The sequence below is a fragment of the Carlito syrichta genome, unplaced genomic scaffold (genome assembly GCF_000164805.1).
Source record: "Carlito syrichta isolate Samal-C Ts95f unplaced genomic scaffold, Tarsius_syrichta-2.0.1 Scaffold315839, whole genome shotgun sequence".
Classification (NCBI taxonomy): domain Eukaryota; kingdom Metazoa; phylum Chordata; class Mammalia; order Primates; family Tarsiidae; genus Carlito; species Carlito syrichta.
Window position 1 is genome coordinate 305,247 of NW_007259935.1, and position 17,516 is coordinate 322,762.

Here is a 17,516-nt window from a genome sequence, read left to right on the forward strand (position 1 = left end):
ATTCCAGTCAGAATGGCCATTATCAATAACTCAAAAAATAACAGATGCTGGAGAGGATGTGGTGAAAAGGGAATACTTCTACACTGTTGGTGGGAGTGTAAACTAGTACAGCCTCTGTGGAAAGCAGTGTGGTGATCCCTAAAAGCTCTAAACATTGACCTCCCATATGACCCCCCAATCCCCCTACTGGGAATATACCCAGAAGAACTTAAATCACTCTATAAAAAAGATACCTGCACACGAATGTTTATTGCAGCATTGTTCACAATAGCAAGAACCTGGAACCAACCACGCTGTCTATCAAAAGAGGACTGGATTTAAAAAATGTGGTACATATACACGGTGGAATACTATGCAGCTATAAAAAAGATCAAAATCGTGATTTTTGCAGCAACCTGGATGGAACTAGAGTCTATAATACTGAGTGATCTTTCACAGCAACAAAGATCTAAGTATCACATGTTCTCACTCATAAGTGTACCTTGAACATATAGCATAATACTATAAGAAAAGGATTGACAGTGGTGGGAATCTATGGGGGGGATAGGGAGGGCAAGGGTGGTGGGATTAACGGTAGTCAATATCTGTCTGGGGATGGGGGGACACCCCTTATCAACAAGGGTGCCTGAACGATGCATATTTGTATACCTAACCCTTAACTGTACCCCACAATTTTAAAATAAAAAATATGTTAAAAAAATAAAATAGCAGACAACAAAAATGCTGTTATATTTTGTTAATTTTGAAATGGTCCCAAGCACATAAATTGATAATAAGCTTGACCATTACCTTTCTATACTATTCCCCTATACTATAAAATAAGTGATTGTAATTTTTTTTTTGTAGCAAAACAACTCCAGCTCTTCCTACACAAGTAAAGATTCAAATGAAAACCAAAAGAAGGGAAAAGAATGTAGTGCACATTACATTTATTTTAGCTTCCCGGTCTGATTCTTAGCTCTTTCCTGGTTTCTTTCAGATCTTGAGCATGTTACCTGGCTTTATATCATTGGCTGACATCTTCTGAGCACTTGGCCAATCCTACAGTAATTTAGTTGATTATACAGAGATACAGTAGCTCTTAAAGCCTCTACACTATTCTCAATATTCGAAACATATGTTGTTCCCAGAGTCTTAGCCTTGATTGTAATCACAAGTAAGAAGTGTACACTTTAAAAGGACCCAAATTGAGTTCCAGAAAAATCTTTAGTATAGTTCTACCTAATTTATGGCTTAGCCATGCTGAATTATGTTTGTTTTGCATTTCTCTGAAAATACTTTTGCATAGAAAGAAACCTGTCAGTGAACCCAATTTAAATGAGGTTGACCTCATGTTTGCGTATCTTGTAGAAAACTCATTATCTCTTGCCTTAGAAAAAATAATGAATAAATATGTTCCCACTCTCTACCAATCTCCCCAAATTGTTAGACCTAGTACAATATGGTAGGAAAAAATTCAGATTGTTATCTTTGATAAAGTGAACTATCTTTATTATTATTTCCTTGCATCTGTCAGAACATTATTGGGATGTCATTCCACTTTCCTCCTAAATTCTGCCACTACCTCAAGAGACTATTAGTGATAGTATTTATTTAAGATAAGGTTCCTCTGAAAAAAAATACCTTTCAGAACAAAACATATTCTTTGCTGTCTTTGTAGGAACCACTATCTCCATTCCTAAGAGGAGGCCATTTCTTTCCAGGAAATAATGTTATTTATGAAAAAACAATCAGGAAAGTAGAGAAACTAAATACAGATCAGGTAAGTAATATTTGTTTTAAAATTTGCTTTGTATGGTGAATAATTTAGAATTTTGAATATTTTAATAGAGCTAAAATGACATTTAATTGTCAAGTGCCAGGCATGACTATCATGAGCTATAATAATATGTTATTATGTCTATAGCATTTTATACCATGGATATGAAATGGATACTTTCATATCCATTTTCATGTGAAGTATTATTGTCTTCATTCTACTGAAAGAGATACTGAAGTCAAGATATGTACAGTCACATAGAAAATTAATGGTAGAATATGAACTTAATGTAGATATCTTTTGGTCCCACAAAAATCATAACTTAAAACATGATCATTTTGTCCTACTCCTTTTATTATAGAATTAATTTTAAATGAACAATAGGTATGAACAAATATGTAAAATACTATATACTGTAATAGATCTAGAAAACTAAAACTTCAAGTTACTTTTAAAAAATTTCATTAAGCACAAATCAAGAGACAACATAATGTGTAAAACTAAAGCACGGCAATCAAAATTCTATGGCATCTAGAGCCCCAAGTCCTTCATGTAGAGTTGTTACTGTAATCTTCAGAGTTTTCATATTGCTCTGCATGCCCAGCCCAGACACAATCTGAGACTTGTCTCTTGGACATTCTTGAACTAGGGCAGTATATTCATTTCTTAGAGTTGCTGTAACAAAGTACCACAAATTATTTGGTTTAAAACAGAAATTTATTGTCTTACAATTCTAGAATCCACAAGTCTGAAATTGCTGTATGGGCAGGGCTATGCTTTCTCTAAAGCTGCCAGGGAAGAAACCCCTATGCCTGTCTCCTAGCTTCTGGTAGTTTTAGGCATTCCTTGGTTTGTAGATGCATCACTCCCATCCTCCATCTTCACACATCTTCTGTGTGTCTTCACATCGTCTTCCTTCTGTGAATGTCTGTGTCTAAATTCCCATTTTTATAAGGATACCAGTCACATTGTATTAAGGCCCATCATAATGAACTCATTTTAATTTGATTACCTCTACAAAGAACCTATTTTTTTTTTTTTTGAGTTGGAGTCTCACTCTGTCGCCCAGACTGGAGTGCAGTGGCCGCTCCCGGCCACCGCAGCCTCGACCTGCTGGGCTCCGGCGATCCTTCCACCTCAGCCTTCCGAGTAGCCGGAATTACAGGCATATGCTACCACGCCCAGCTGATTTTTTGATTTATTGTAGAGATGAGGTCTCACTGCCCAGGCGGGTCTCGAACCCGCGGGCTCGGGCAATCCACTCACCTCAGCCTCCCAAAGGCGCGGGATTACAGGCTGAGCCACCGAGCCCGGCAAGACCCTATTTTTAAATTAAGGCCACATTCTGAGTTACTGAGGAATAGATTTCAACACATCTTTTGGGGGTTAATTCAACCCATAATGGGTAGTTAAATGCTGTCAAATCAATTTTGAGACCAAAACTATTTTTCTCATATACAAATGAAATGAAACTGTCTAAATATACTAGATTTTTCTCTTTGAATTTTTTGGCATAAGAGCACATTATATTTTTAAGACCATTTGTGGACAATTGTTAACAAATTCATAGGGACAAGCACAATATTACTGATTTGATGTCTAGTGAAAATGAAATGGAGCAAACGCTCAGAATCATAAACATCCAAATTCTTTTTATTTTTTTAAGAGATGGGCTCTTGCTCTGTTGCTCAGGCTGGAGTGCAGTAGTTCAATCTTGGCTCACTGCAGCCTCTACCCCATGAGCTTAAGCAGTTCTCCCACATCAGCATCCCAAATAGCTGGAACTACAGGTGCACACCACCATGCCTGGCTATTTTTGTTTTTTTTATATTTCATAGAGTTTGATCTTGATATGTTGCCCAGGCTAGTCTCAAATTCCTTGCCTCAAACAATCCTCCCACTTTGGTCTCCCAAAGTACTGAGATTACAGGCATGAGCCAACACATCTGGCCCTAAATTCTTTAAGATTTTGGTTCACTTGGAAAGCTGGTTATAGTCTGAAGGGTTTAGTATGGTATATATTGAACAGACATCTTACAGAAGAACAGCATAATATTTCTAGACTTTATAATATTAAGTAGAAAAATTTCATTAAATAAGTCTGTTCTTCAAGGGATATTTTTCTCAAGCTATAAAATAACATCTGTCCTTTATTCAACTGGGCTGCCTAAACAATAAGTTTGACACACTTTAAATAGTAAGAAATGTTTGGGGTTTATCAGTTTATGCTGCTCCCAGTTTCTTGTTTTTAAGAGACTAAATAGCTTTTCTAATTTTTGAACTCTAAAGTAAGATATTGAATATCATAGACATTATTACTGCTATGCAGCTGGGACAATTAAAGAAGAGCTCCATTAAGAGAAAACTGCTAGCTGGGCTCGGTGGCTCAACCTGTAATCCCGCGCTTTGGGAGCCTGAAGTGAGTGGATTGCCTGAGCCTGCGGGTTCGAGACCCGCCTGGGCAACTTGGCGAGACCTCATCTCTACAATAAATCAAAATATTAGCCGGGCGTGGAGGTGCACGCCTGTAATTCCGGCTACTCGGAAGGCTGAGGCGGAAGGATCGCTGGGGCCCAGCAGGTCGAGGCTGCGGTGGCCGGGAGCGGCCACGGCACTGCAGTCTGGGCAACAGAGTGAGACTCCAACTCAAAAAAAAAAAAAAAAAGAGAAAACTGCTGCTGCTTACTATTTACTTGTTTATGGACACTTTTGCTTATTAATGATTTAAACAATTTGAGACTTTTGAAACTGCCATGGAAGCTTCCCAAGTTAAGGGAAACATGCAGATGGAACATTTTGCAATTGTTTTCTCCTGGCTGAGTTTCCTCAGTGATAGAGATAGACCAGGACAAGCTGGGTAAAGGCAGAGTCTGGATGAATCTGTTTACTGTATATGTGAGTAAATCAAATAGGACTATATCTAAGGATATGAGATCTGTCCAAGAAAAAAGAGGTTTTTATAGTGAAAGGGTGGTAAACTAGTGCTAGTCACAAGATAATTATCCAACTTACATGATTTGCACTCTGTAATTCTTTTTCTCTCTCTCTCTCTTTTTTTTTTTTTTTTTGAGTTGGAGTCTCACTCTGTCGCCCAGACTGGAGTGCCGTGGCCACTCCCAGCCACCACAGCCTCTATCTGTTGGGCTCGGGCGATCCTTCCTCCTCAGCCTTCCAAGTAGCTGGAACTACAGGCGCGCGCTACCCCACCCAGCTAATATTTTGATTTATTGTAGAGATGAGGTCTCGCCAAGTTGCCCAGGCGGGTCTCGAACCCACAGGCTCAGGCAATTCACTCACCTCGGCCTCCCAAGGTGCGGGATTACAGGCTGAGCCACTGAACCTGGCTCTTTTTCACTTTTAAAGAGGAAAAATGTATGATAAATCAGAACATGTTTGATCTTTTATACTTTGAAAGTTTAACTAATGATATACTTTACAAATATGATAATATATGCGCATCTTGCTTTAAAGCAATAACTTCAGTAGCAGGTATAAGAATTGAAAACTGAAAATCTGCTAAGAATTCAGTGATACCAACGAATGGTTCACAGACCGAATAGGCTCAGGTAAACTGCAAGGCACCCTGGATGATGGAAATGTCAATATTTTATTCAAGAGTCAACTGATATATTAATGAAGGAAGGTGATTGAGAAATGGTTTTTGTTTTCTTTATTGCCCTCTATTGATATACTCTTTCCAAGTGTTTTCTAATTTGCTTTGTGAAGGACATACTATTGTTTTCTTCTTCAAAAGGAATTCTATTTCAATAGTGTATAAGCTCCCCACTGAGTGGTCTTCTCAGACTGTCAGTGTAATTTTATCCTAATTCAGCATATGAAGGTATTTTGTAACATAAAAGATAATAATGTAACATGCATTTACCCTCAAAATTTGTACAAAAGTTTCTGATAGCATACAATTAGTTTCCTAAACTGTAAAGATCTTAGTGTTAGCATTCTTAAAAGTCAGTCACATCTGAAGAGTCTAGAAAAAATGATTCAATTAATATATTATATGAGTTTTTACTAGTTGTATGTTTAGGAAGGCAACTTCTGTTTGTAAAATATGCTTCTTTATACATTTTTTCTTTCATTCAAGATAGATTTGTATACATTGATTGATAATTGTTATGTATGACAAATATTTTCAAATAGTATAAAAACACTAAAAAGTGTATTTAGCAGTCTACAATGAAAAATAAGCTTATTTTTCCTTTTCCAGACTATGTTGTCCTCAGTTTCTCCTCCCAGAGGCAGCCACTCTTAAAAATGTTTTGGTCTATGCATATAAAAGCAGTTATATATGTTTGTAAATATATGTATGCACATTTTTAAAAAATCTTATAAGAAAAGGGGTATACTATATTAATTCCTTTGCACTTTGGTGTTTTCCATTTAATATAGCTTGGAAATTGTTTAATATAAAAAATTAAAATGTGAAGTACTTCACTGTATTAATATAGGTAAACTTTTTATAGTCAAAATAAAACATTTAGTTTATACTTACAAAGTTAGTTGTATGTGCATGTGTATGGCATTATGATTCAAAAAAGAGTATTTTTCCTTTGAAAGCAGGCTTCCAGATGCCTCTGATCAAAGTAGAATAATAACAAAATAATAAAGAAAGCTGAAATGTACCTGAAATTCCCCAAACTAAAATAACCAGATATCTTGTTAAAGTCTGTACTCTATACTTATAGAAAAAAAGGCCATAACAAATAAATAATCAGATAACAAAGATTTAGTTTACAAACAACAAATTCAGCCTAATATCCTGAAAGAAGTCTAAGCTAGAAATTATGAGTTACAGTTCCAATTTTGCCATTAATTAACTGTGTCATTATAAGTAAGTCATCTTATTTGCCTGGACCTCAGGAGTTTGTTTTTTTTTTAATCTTCAAAATTAGTGGGATAGATGGTGATACAGTTGATGATGATGACAATGATGATGATAACATAATAATAGTAATGTTTATTACTCACCTACTTTGTACTAAGAAATTTACAGACATTTAGTAAATTTACACCTCATGGCACTCAAATGGGACATATATTATGTCTACTTTTACAAATGAGAAAATGAGGCTCATGAAGGTTGAATATACAGTTTTTCAAGATCATAGAGTAAGTGGTAGAATCAGTGTTAGAAATCCCTGTTTTCTGGATCTGAAGCTTTAGTCACTGGAGTTCAATCTTTTTCAAAAATTTATATTTGAGTTTCATAAACATAAGAACATTGCTCTCCACATTATGACTCTAATATGTTTTCTGACATTGAAAATCACTGTATTATTTTCTAATTGTATATTTATCTATATTTCAGTATAACAGTATTATATAATTAGATAATTAAGTGCCTGTTGAATCAGCAAAAGAGATTAAGTAATGTTAATATTCATTACAATTTTACCATTAAGTATAACTGGAATATTAATTTAATCAGATACATTCTTTGGCTAATTTAACTATTTGGATGATCACAGCCACATGATCAAATAAACACAGAATTCAATACAAACTTTCCCAATGGAAAAAATTTGAAAAATAATATAACAATAATTAAAATTACAAAGCCTAGGGTTTGAGTCATAATGAAAAAAACTTTAAATTTTAAAAATGGTTTTAATCGTATTTTTCTTGATTAGTAATTTTTATTCTCAGTGGATATTTTTGGCATGTGTATGTATCTTAGGAATGCTATCCTCAGGTTCAGTGCCATCATCACATTGTCCAACAACCCCAGATCATCCACTCTCCACATTGTCAGCAGTCCCATTCTAACCAGCAAATCCAAACCATCACAGAAAGTGATTCAATTTCTACAAACATTGGAAATGAGCTGTGCCATGGGGGATCAAACCAGATTCACGAGCAGGTAAGACCAATCAGATGATTCCTTATTAATCTGTAATAACATTCTGGAACACTTCTCATATTATAAGTACTCACATTAAATTTTCATCAAAATATTGGGGAGTTATACTACTGTATGTGTCATAGAATTTTTTAAACAAATTTTTCCATTTCCTCTTGAAAAGAAAACAATTCAGGTCCATTAATACATTAAATCGATGAGGTAAGTTATAAGTTAGTTACTTAATACCCCATTTCTAGGTGGTCCTCAGTTCTAAAATGGACCCACCAATTATTCAACATTAAATATTTTCATGAGTTATGGTATTTAAATGAACAATGAATTGGAAATGATGATATTATCTAAGGTGATTGTAATGGCCACATTTTGCAAGCTGGTATTTACTTCTTGTATGTCTTCCTTGAGAATATATTATACTAACTCAAATAAAAATATGCTTATATTTTATTGTGTATTACATCAACAAAACAGAAACTAAAACTTAGTTGCTAAGGAGAAATTTTCTGGGATACAATCCCCAGTGACTAATTTATGTTATGAAGACTTTGCAAACATCTGCTATCCAAGTGTTAAGGTAAAAACAATTTTCTTGTATTTTGGTAAAACTAACAATAACAGCTAGAACAATGGGAATCAGCTATTATTTGTGTGTTTGTTCTTTTTTTTTGAGTTGGAGTCTCACTGTGTTGCCCAGGCTAGAGGGCAGTGGCACGCTCCGGGCCACCACAGCCTCGACCTGCTGAGCTCTGGCGATTCTTCCGCCTCAGCCTTCCAAGTAGCTGGAACTACAGGCATGCGCCACCACACCCAGCTAATTTTTTGATTTATTGTAGAGATGAGGTCTTGCCAAGTTTCCCAGGCGGGTCTCAAACCTGCGGGATCAGGCAATCCACTCACCTCAGCCTACCAAAGCGCAGGATTACAGGCTGAGCCACCAAGCCTGGTTCATTTGTGTTTTTTTTAGATCTCAAATTGACCTCTGTCATAGGCAACTCTTACTAAAAGACAAAATAAAATAGTAAGAAAAAGTAAAGAAGGATCCTGCCCACATAAAAATTTTACTGTTTTATATTAAACATACTTGAGATTATTTCTAAGGACTAAAATGTTGAAATAAATATTTTGGCCATATTGGTGAAAAAAAGAACTACAAAGATTTACAATTCATGTTTTTTTTTTAATTAAAAAAAAAATCCTAAAATTGTCTTTCCTGTGAATACCTGCATGGAAACATTGGCCTAAAACACAATCCAAAGATTGTTGAATGTCTTACATTAAGTGGACTAGTAATGACCATAAAAGGGCCATTTTATTAGATTAAATCATTTGAAATTGTCATTTTTATAGTTTGAAATTGGTCAAATATTAGCAATTTTATACAGTTCAATCTAACACTTAACTTGTACTTGCCTTAGTTTCCTCTAAAGGGGGAAAGTGGCAAGCACATAAAACATAACACAAAGCAAAGTGTTGTCCATCATAAAAGATGAGATATCACCATGTTTTGGGAACAGAAGAGAGAATAAATTAATTTCAGCTAGGAGATCAAAGAAGTCTTTGTTGAGGAGGAGGAAATTAACCTGGGTTTTGAAAAATGAGTAGATTTTACATATATGATATTGTGGTATTGCATGGAGATAACATCCTAGGAAGAAGGAATTTCTTGAACAAAGTTATAGGATTTAGGAAAGTACATGTTGGGTTTCAAGAATAGTTAGTGGCTTGATTTGTATGGTATGGAAGACATGTTATGTGAAATACTAGGGTGTAGTGTTAACATAATACACGTTGAGACCTGGTTATGAGATCCTTAAGTGTTAAGTTAAAAATTTGGGGCTTTCTTTTTTTGTTTGTACTCCTATTTTTTTATTGCAGTATTATTCACAATCGCCAAAACATGGAATCAAACTATGTGACCATCAATAGACAAATGAATCAAAAATGTAATATATATATAATGGAATACTATTCAGTCATAAAAATAAGGAGTTTATATAATTTTTAGCAACACAGATGAAACTGTAGGTCTCTATGTTAAATGCAATAGCCATGCACAGAAAGACAAATATTTCATGGTCTCACTCATGTGGAAGATGATCCCATGGAAGTAGAGAGTAGAATGGTAGCTACCACAGACTAGGAATAGTGTGTGAGTGATTGTGGAGGATTAAAAGAAATTGGTTAACTAGTACAAACATACAGTTAAACAGAAGAAATAAATTATAATATTCAGTACCAAAGTAGAGTGGTTATAGTTAATGGAAATATATTGAATGTATGATGGAATATTATGCATCCATCAAGAAGAACAAAATTATGGACTTCATAGCAACTTGGACAGACCCAGAGTCCACGACACTCAGTGATCTATCACAGAAACAAAAAACTGAGCACCACATGTTTTCACTCACAAGTAGACTCTGAACATCTATCATAACACTACAAGAAAGGACCAGCAGTAGCCAGAAACTGCCAGGGGAGGGAGTGGGGGCACACAACATTAGTAAGGGTACCTGATCTCAAACCAGGCAAAGTGAAAACTTGGAGCTTTCTTTAGTAGGCAATGGAATAAAGTTTACTGAATAGAAAAATACTAATAGGTATGGTTTACAAGGTTAACACTAGCAGCTTTGTGTAAGATAGACTAGCATATTGATTAATTTTCTTCTCACAATGATCATATTAGAAAGGTACTATTGTTGTTCTTAATGCTCAGATAAAGAAACTGAAGTTTAAAGAGGTTAAGTTATTTGCAAAGGTTAACTAACACAGCTAGCATGTGGTGGAGCCAAGCTTTATACAGCCTGGCTCCAGAATACATTGATAGTTCCCCTTGAATTTGGGTCACTTATGTGGAGAGACCTTGATCATTAGTATAAACATAAATAGAGCATGGAATTAAGAGTCTGCCACTGGAGAGGTATTGGTGGTATCCCTGAGTAGAAAGGCCTGGGTTCCTATCCTGACTTTGTCTCTCTCATGCTATATGTTCTTAATAATACTAAACTTTTCAGCAATATTGTCATGTATAAAAATTGGGTAGGGATGTCTACTTCACAGGGTTGATGTAAAGACTAAATGAAAATATATGCTGACAGGTTTTTTTTATAAACTATGAAGTCTACAGCATGAAACAATGCCATGGAGAATGATTTACAAGAGAAGATTATTAAGGGCTATTACAGTAGTTTAGGTGTCAAACTTAAACTAGAATAATGACAGTAGGAATGGTGTGAGGGACAATTCTCAGAGATGGGAAAAATATCACAGGATTAAGAATTTTGTCCAGCAGCAACAGTAATGTTATGATGTTTTCTTACCAGCTTAGTACATCTAATAATAACCAAACTATATATTGCCTACTTTAAAAATGGACAGAGTTGGGTAACTAATATATCACTTTCTATTTTATTATTCATATTGCAGTTTGAGATTTTTATGTAGTTTGGTTAAAGGCTGGGGGTTTTCATATAGGTAAATTTTTTCTTTTAAAAATATTTTATTAGGATAAAGTTGAGGTGCCTCTGAAAATAGAGTAGTGCTTTTGGAAGCTTAGAGTTAATAATTCCAGTTATATGGATTAAATGGGATTGGATCCATTCCTGCTCAGAGTGAGGATGGCGTATCCTGGTTGTACAGATCCCATGGATAAAGGTGGGCAGTGAGAAAGTTCTCTTGCCTAGATTGCTTAGTGTTTGCAGTTGTGACATGTGGGTGGAAGAGTCTCTTTAAAGGAAAACAGAGCAGATGTAGTTAGGATCTTTTATTTTTTTTCTAAATTTTATTTTATTACAGGAATGTGGGGGTACAAGTGAAAATTAACTACATAAGTAGGCTACATGCAGGTGGCTCTTTTAAAAATAAAATATGGCTCATTTTAAAAGTTTGTGTTTAGAGTTAAATTGTAATTTGGAGATAGGATAGTAAAGTGGAAAGAACACAGGCTTTCAATTCAATTATTTGTTTTAAAACCTAATTCCGCTGAGCTGCATGACCTTCAACAATAAACTTAGCCTCAATTTCTTTATCTGTGAAAGAAGAACCATCATTCTGTATTGTGCAATATATCTTGCAAGATTAAATGAGATAAAATATAAAAAGCACTTAGTTTAGCGCCAAGTACATAGTTTGATTATTGATCATCTTCCACCCCAAACCCCAGATCCCAAATGTCTTAAAGGAATCAATTTCATTGTAATGCTATTTTTAGATGAAACTAGATCACCTTTCAAGTGTTTTCCTAAAGTAAAATGCATTAAAATATTTTTCAAAATCGGGTATCTAAAAACCTGGCTTCACAATATTTTTATAAAACTAATTTATGTATGTTTTCCATGGTCCTCCCTAGCAGCGTCATCATTTTGGTTTCAAATGAAAAATATCACTAGTCATATATCCTTCTCTGGGGAATGTAAGAATAACATGCCATGATCATTTTCCTGTCATTAGCAAGGAACAGATAATTTCAAACATGTTATTGACAGGGAAAAGCTCAGCTGAACTCATCTTACAAGTTGTCATACAGGTGATGTTTATAAGAAAGGCTCAAATAAATATGCATATTGTGTGCGCAACTCTCTGTCACATGACTTGAGGATTCCAGGAAGTCTTTTGGTGTCATGGGAAGATGTAAGGGGAACAGTTCTGCTCACTTGGATAGTGCATTTGCCAACGGAAAATACTCCAGTTTGTGATGTGATGTCTTTATTACATCATTTTAAAAGTCAATTTTTGCCACCATCAAGACAGCACAGATCTTAGTGTTACGTACTTTGCTGGCAAGTCTTCAAGAAGCTTGCTATAGTGTTTATTTAACATAAGTCATCCACCAATGATAAAATTTCAGAACTGGTTATTTCAATAAACTCAGCAGCTCTTCCTCTCCTGTTACTCATTAACATGAGGCTCAAGTTCTTCTCCATATTTATTGTTTTCTTCATCTGTATTATTGAAAATGAGTGCCTTTTGCCTTTGTACAAACTTCTATCCCCTGCTGTTGCTTCCAGAAATTTAATTCATGTCTGTTTGGGCCCATCTTTTCCCATTACTAGCTTCTTCAACCTCCTACTATGGTCCCTTTTTTGTGTTGTGGTAAGCTCACCTTTATTTTTTAACAAATTGTTACTTATTTACTCCTCTTATAAATTAGTTTTTTAATCAAATTAATACACGTACATAGTTTAAAAGGTCAAATAGTACTAAAAGGCATATAACAAACAGCAATTCTCTGTTCCAGCCTTTGTCACCACGCAAACCTGATCTCCAGAGGCAATCATTTTCAATTCTTAGCTTTGTCTTCTGGTGTTTACCTCCACACAGCTAAATATCTATTCTCTCTGTCTCTCTATCTATCTAGATAGTATACATATAATTTTAGTATGCAGCATAATATGGATAAGCTTATAGTATGCATACTGGTATCTCTTGATTTATCAATGCTCTATATTATCTGTTGATAACTCTGATACTCATTTAGTTCTATTACTCTCTCATCCAACTGTATCCATCTTTTTCATTATACCAGTATAGTTAAATCTCCATACTTTTATATTAAATCAGTATTCAGTGTTTATATTATTATAAAATATTTACTGCAGAACCAATTTGCATATTATTTTGCTTTTTTATTAGTATAACTTTCTTGTTGGTATTAATAATTCTCTGCTTTTTCCATTTGCTTGATTTTCTGTGTATCTATTGAAAATTCTTTTCTCAATACAATTTACACACAGTCAAATGTTTCTCATTAGCCTTCTACTCTCCTTAAAACCCTGCAATCTATGTACACCAGTTCTCTTAGACTGAAGTATTACTTTTCACTGACCTTTGGGTCACTCTCTTCATCCTTCAACAGCTCTGGAATCATCTATAAGAACTTCACTACCCATATCAGTAATCTTTTCTACATTCTGCCCTCCTGGTTCATCATCACCCTCAATTTATTCATTTCTTTTTTTTTTTTTTTTTTTGAGTTGGAGTCTCACTCTGTCACCCAGGCTGGAGTACAGTGGCATGCTCATGGCCACCGCATTGACCTGCTGGGCTCCAGCCATTCTTCTGCCTCAGCCTTCCAAGTAGCTGGAACTATAAGCAAGCTACCACACCCAGCCAATTTTTTGATTTATTGTAGAGATGAGGTCTCGTCAGGTTGCCCAGGCTGTTATCAAACCTGTGGGATCATGTGATCTCCTCATCTCGGTCTCCCAAAGCACTGGGATTATAGACTTGAGCCACCACACCTGGCCATTTCTTCATTTCTACATCTTTAGTCCACATAACCTTTGACCACTCCTTCAACCTCATCACATGGAAGTGTTTAACCTAGAATTCTAAATGTCTCTGTCTCTTATCATCACTTTCATACTTCATCTCCTACTCTCTAATTTCTACTTAACCTTGCCATCACCAAGCTCTCCGGCCCTTATTTCTAAGACAGACTGGTCTCCATTGTCAGCCAGTTCAATAATGCTTTTGCTAGAAACCCTTCTTCTACTGTCCTCACTTTGCTGATTCCTTACTTTGGCTAGACTACCATCCACCTTCTCTGCCCCTTAGATTTTGACTTATTTGTGTACTAAAGAACGTCTTCAAGCTAGGCAAATTTAGTATAGTACAGATTGTCTGCATCTTGCTGGACTCCCTTCATTGCTAAATCTTTTTTTAAAAAATTGATTCTAATTTACTTACTCCATAGTCTTCAATGTCTAGCCTTTATTTTTCCCACCTTGCTCATACTCCAATCCCCTGCTGCTCTTTCTCTTTTGGCAAGTGGCCTCGCCTTCTACTGAAAATTGGCAGTGCATCCTAAACTTTAGTGTGCACCAGGATTCGTTGGAAGGTCTATTCAAGTAGAGATTTCTGGGGCCTGGTAATTTGCATTTTCATGTTTCTTGGTTATCCCAATGCTACTTTACTGATCCAGTTGAATTTACTATATGAACCTCTTCAATGCCCCCACTTCACTGAAAAATGTCTATACCTTCTGCAAACCTCTGATTCTTTTGGTATTCAAGAATTAAGACTCTAACTTTGTTTTCAAGGTGACTCCCTTCACAACCCTACCATTCTGTTAACTTACAATCTCGTCTTTTTTTGTCCTCTTCACCTGCAAAATTTCCAAAGGAAGTCATGCTCACTGATGCCATTCCCTCACTACCCATACATTTCTCGACACTGCAAACTAGATAAACTGGTTTTATTCATCTTATGAATAAACTGGTTTTATTCGTAAACTGCTTATATTCATCTTCAAGTTGCTAAAGTCCACTTCTTTTTCTTGGTTCTCATCTTGTTACTTTTCGCCTGCATTTAGCACTGTTCATTCATTCTATTCTTGATATTTTTTCTTCCCATTATACCGTACTGCTACTTTTAAGTCTTCTTATCAGGCTCTTCTTCTGTCTTTCATCAGGACCTCTCCCCTGATAACTCACTCTTGGTTCCCTTCTTCTTTCTTTACTTTCTCTCTCTTGACAATATGACATAAAATCTTGACTTCTGTTACAACTTCTACATAATTCTCAAAAATTCCTTCTTCAACTCCAACACATAATTTTTAATTGCCTAACTGACATCACTTGACTGTTCCACAGTCATCTCTAACTAATCATACCAGCTTTTCACTCTATGTCCCCCATTTCTTTTAATGATATCTCCAGTGCTTTAATCACTAGACTTAAAATTTATATATATTTACTTTTCCCTCTCCTTTGCTACTCCACACCAATGCATTATCATAGTCTGATGATACTTCCTTCATAAAACCTCTCTCATATAGCGAAAGTTAGATTTTCTTCTTGGATATCTTTTGAATCTCTACTTTTCCTTATAGCCCTTCTCAATTGGTCAGTCTATTCATTGAATTTAGATTATTTAAGTTTATATCTTAGGTTTCTAAAAGACCATTCATCTTTGAGGGAAGAGACAATGTCTTAGGTGTTTTTGTTTCTAGTAGTACATAAAACAGTACCTTAGGACAATTCTTAGTACATTTTCAATAAATGTGTGCTGAATGAATGATCAACTCATGCCACCAAGACCTTGTAAATTTTATGGGTTTTTTTGGGGGGTATAGATTTTAGTCTTAGCTTTAAAAGCTAAATTAAAAGTGATAGTGCATATGCACAGTATGTTCCTTCACTGATCTAGGTACATAACATAAATTGTCCTATCCCTTGAGTAAATCATATGCTAAAGAATGGCAGAATTGAGAAATAATAGATAAGTGGATAGGAGAAAAAGGTAGCAACAAAGTTGTTACCAAAATTATGTATTTTTAAAAAATATTAGTCTAAAATTAATTTTTAATATAGATACTTGCATATGTTTATGAATTTATATCTCCCACTTCATTCCAAAAAGGATTTGGAGTGGCTTATGACAGCAAATAAGATGCAATGGGATACAAAAAGAAATGTGTCACTGAGAATGTAAATATAACGGAGCAGAAATACCAGAAGGAAAAGAAAGTACACAAAAATGCAGGCTACAGTTTTCTATGTATTTAGTAAAATTGGATCAAAAACTTGGCTCTGAGATTCCTGAAAGCCATAGGGGAAAAAAAAACCACAATTTGTTGCAAAATTCCTATTGTCCATGAGAAAAAACTTTATACATTATTGATTCTCACTTTGTATTTTAGGAAAATATCATGCATTTTATGTTTCAGTTAAAACACAATTTAAGCTGTTACTATCCAGTCACTTGTACTCATTATACAATGACAACCCTAACTGCCTACATGGTTTTTAAATGGTAGGGAGTAGAAGAATCACCATGTTCTACACTTAATGTAAAAATGTATGTGCACACACTCCTGTGGGTGCCAAAGGGAGTAAGAATAGCACTGATTCAGCTTTATTAAGTTCAATTCAGTGTGCTTTGTTAAAGCACCTCTTCCAACCAGTGCTTTTCCATCTATTCTATTTAATATGTAGCCCTAATTTTATCCTTTATTACAAACAATTTTCTTTTTTTTTTTTTTTTTTGAGTTGAAGTCTCACTCTGTTGCCCAGACTGGAGTGCAGTGGCCGCTCCCGGCCACCACAGCCTCGACCTGCTGGGCTCTGACGATCCTTCCGCCTCAGCCTTCCAAGTAGCTGGAACTACAGGCGTGCGCTACCAAACCCGGCTGATTTTTTTATTTATTGTAGAGATGAGGTCTCACCCAGTTGCCCAGGCAGGTCTCGAACCCGCGGGCTCAGGCAATCCACTCACCTCAGCCTCCCAAGGTGCGGGATTACAGGCTGAGCCACCTAGCCTGGCTACAAACAATTTAAGTACTACTTACTGTTCAAGACTGCTATTATAAGGGATTTCTCCAATGTATATGAATAACAAGATGAGTTGGTGCAGAAGTAGTATTATTACTATATTCATGGTGATGAAAATATTTAATCTATTTATCCAATAAATGTTTGCCTAGCACTTACTATATCCAGGCACTAAGCTGGGTGCCGAAATTTTAAAAATATATAAAGGCAGTATCTCTATTTCAACCTCTATGGAAAACAGCATGGCAATTCCTAAAAGAACTAGAAACTGACCTTTCGTATGACCCAGCAATCCCACTTCTGTAAATATACCCAGAGGAACTCAAATCATTCTACAAAAAAGATATCTGCACTCGTGTGTTTTTGCAGCACTATTCACAATAGCAAAAACATGGAACAACCCTGCTGTCCATTAAAAATGAACTCGAAGCCGGGCTCGGTGGCTCAGCCTGTAATCCCGCGCCTTTGGGAGGCTGAGGTGAGTGGATTGCCTGAGCCCGAGGGTTCGAGACCCGCCTGGGCAGCGAGACCTCATCTCTACATAAAAATAAAAAAAATCAGCCGGGCATGGTAGCGCATGCCTGTAATTCCAGCTACTTGGAAGGCTGAG

At 35.7% G+C, this 17,516-nt stretch overlaps 1 protein-coding gene across 1 annotated transcript in view; it reads left to right on the top strand.

Moving 5' to 3' along the window:
- The window catches only part of POF1B (premature ovarian failure, 1B), a 90,119-nt gene that overhangs the window by 25,645 nt on the left and 46,958 nt on the right, over positions 1-17,516 (top strand). Inside the window, exons 4-5 of the mRNA XM_008073423.1 lie at positions 1,661-1,762; positions 7,452-7,634. Coding sequence (XP_008071614.1) covers positions 1,661-1,762; positions 7,452-7,634 — 285 coding nt within the window. The remainder of the gene's footprint in view (positions 1-1,660; positions 1,763-7,451; positions 7,635-17,516) is intronic.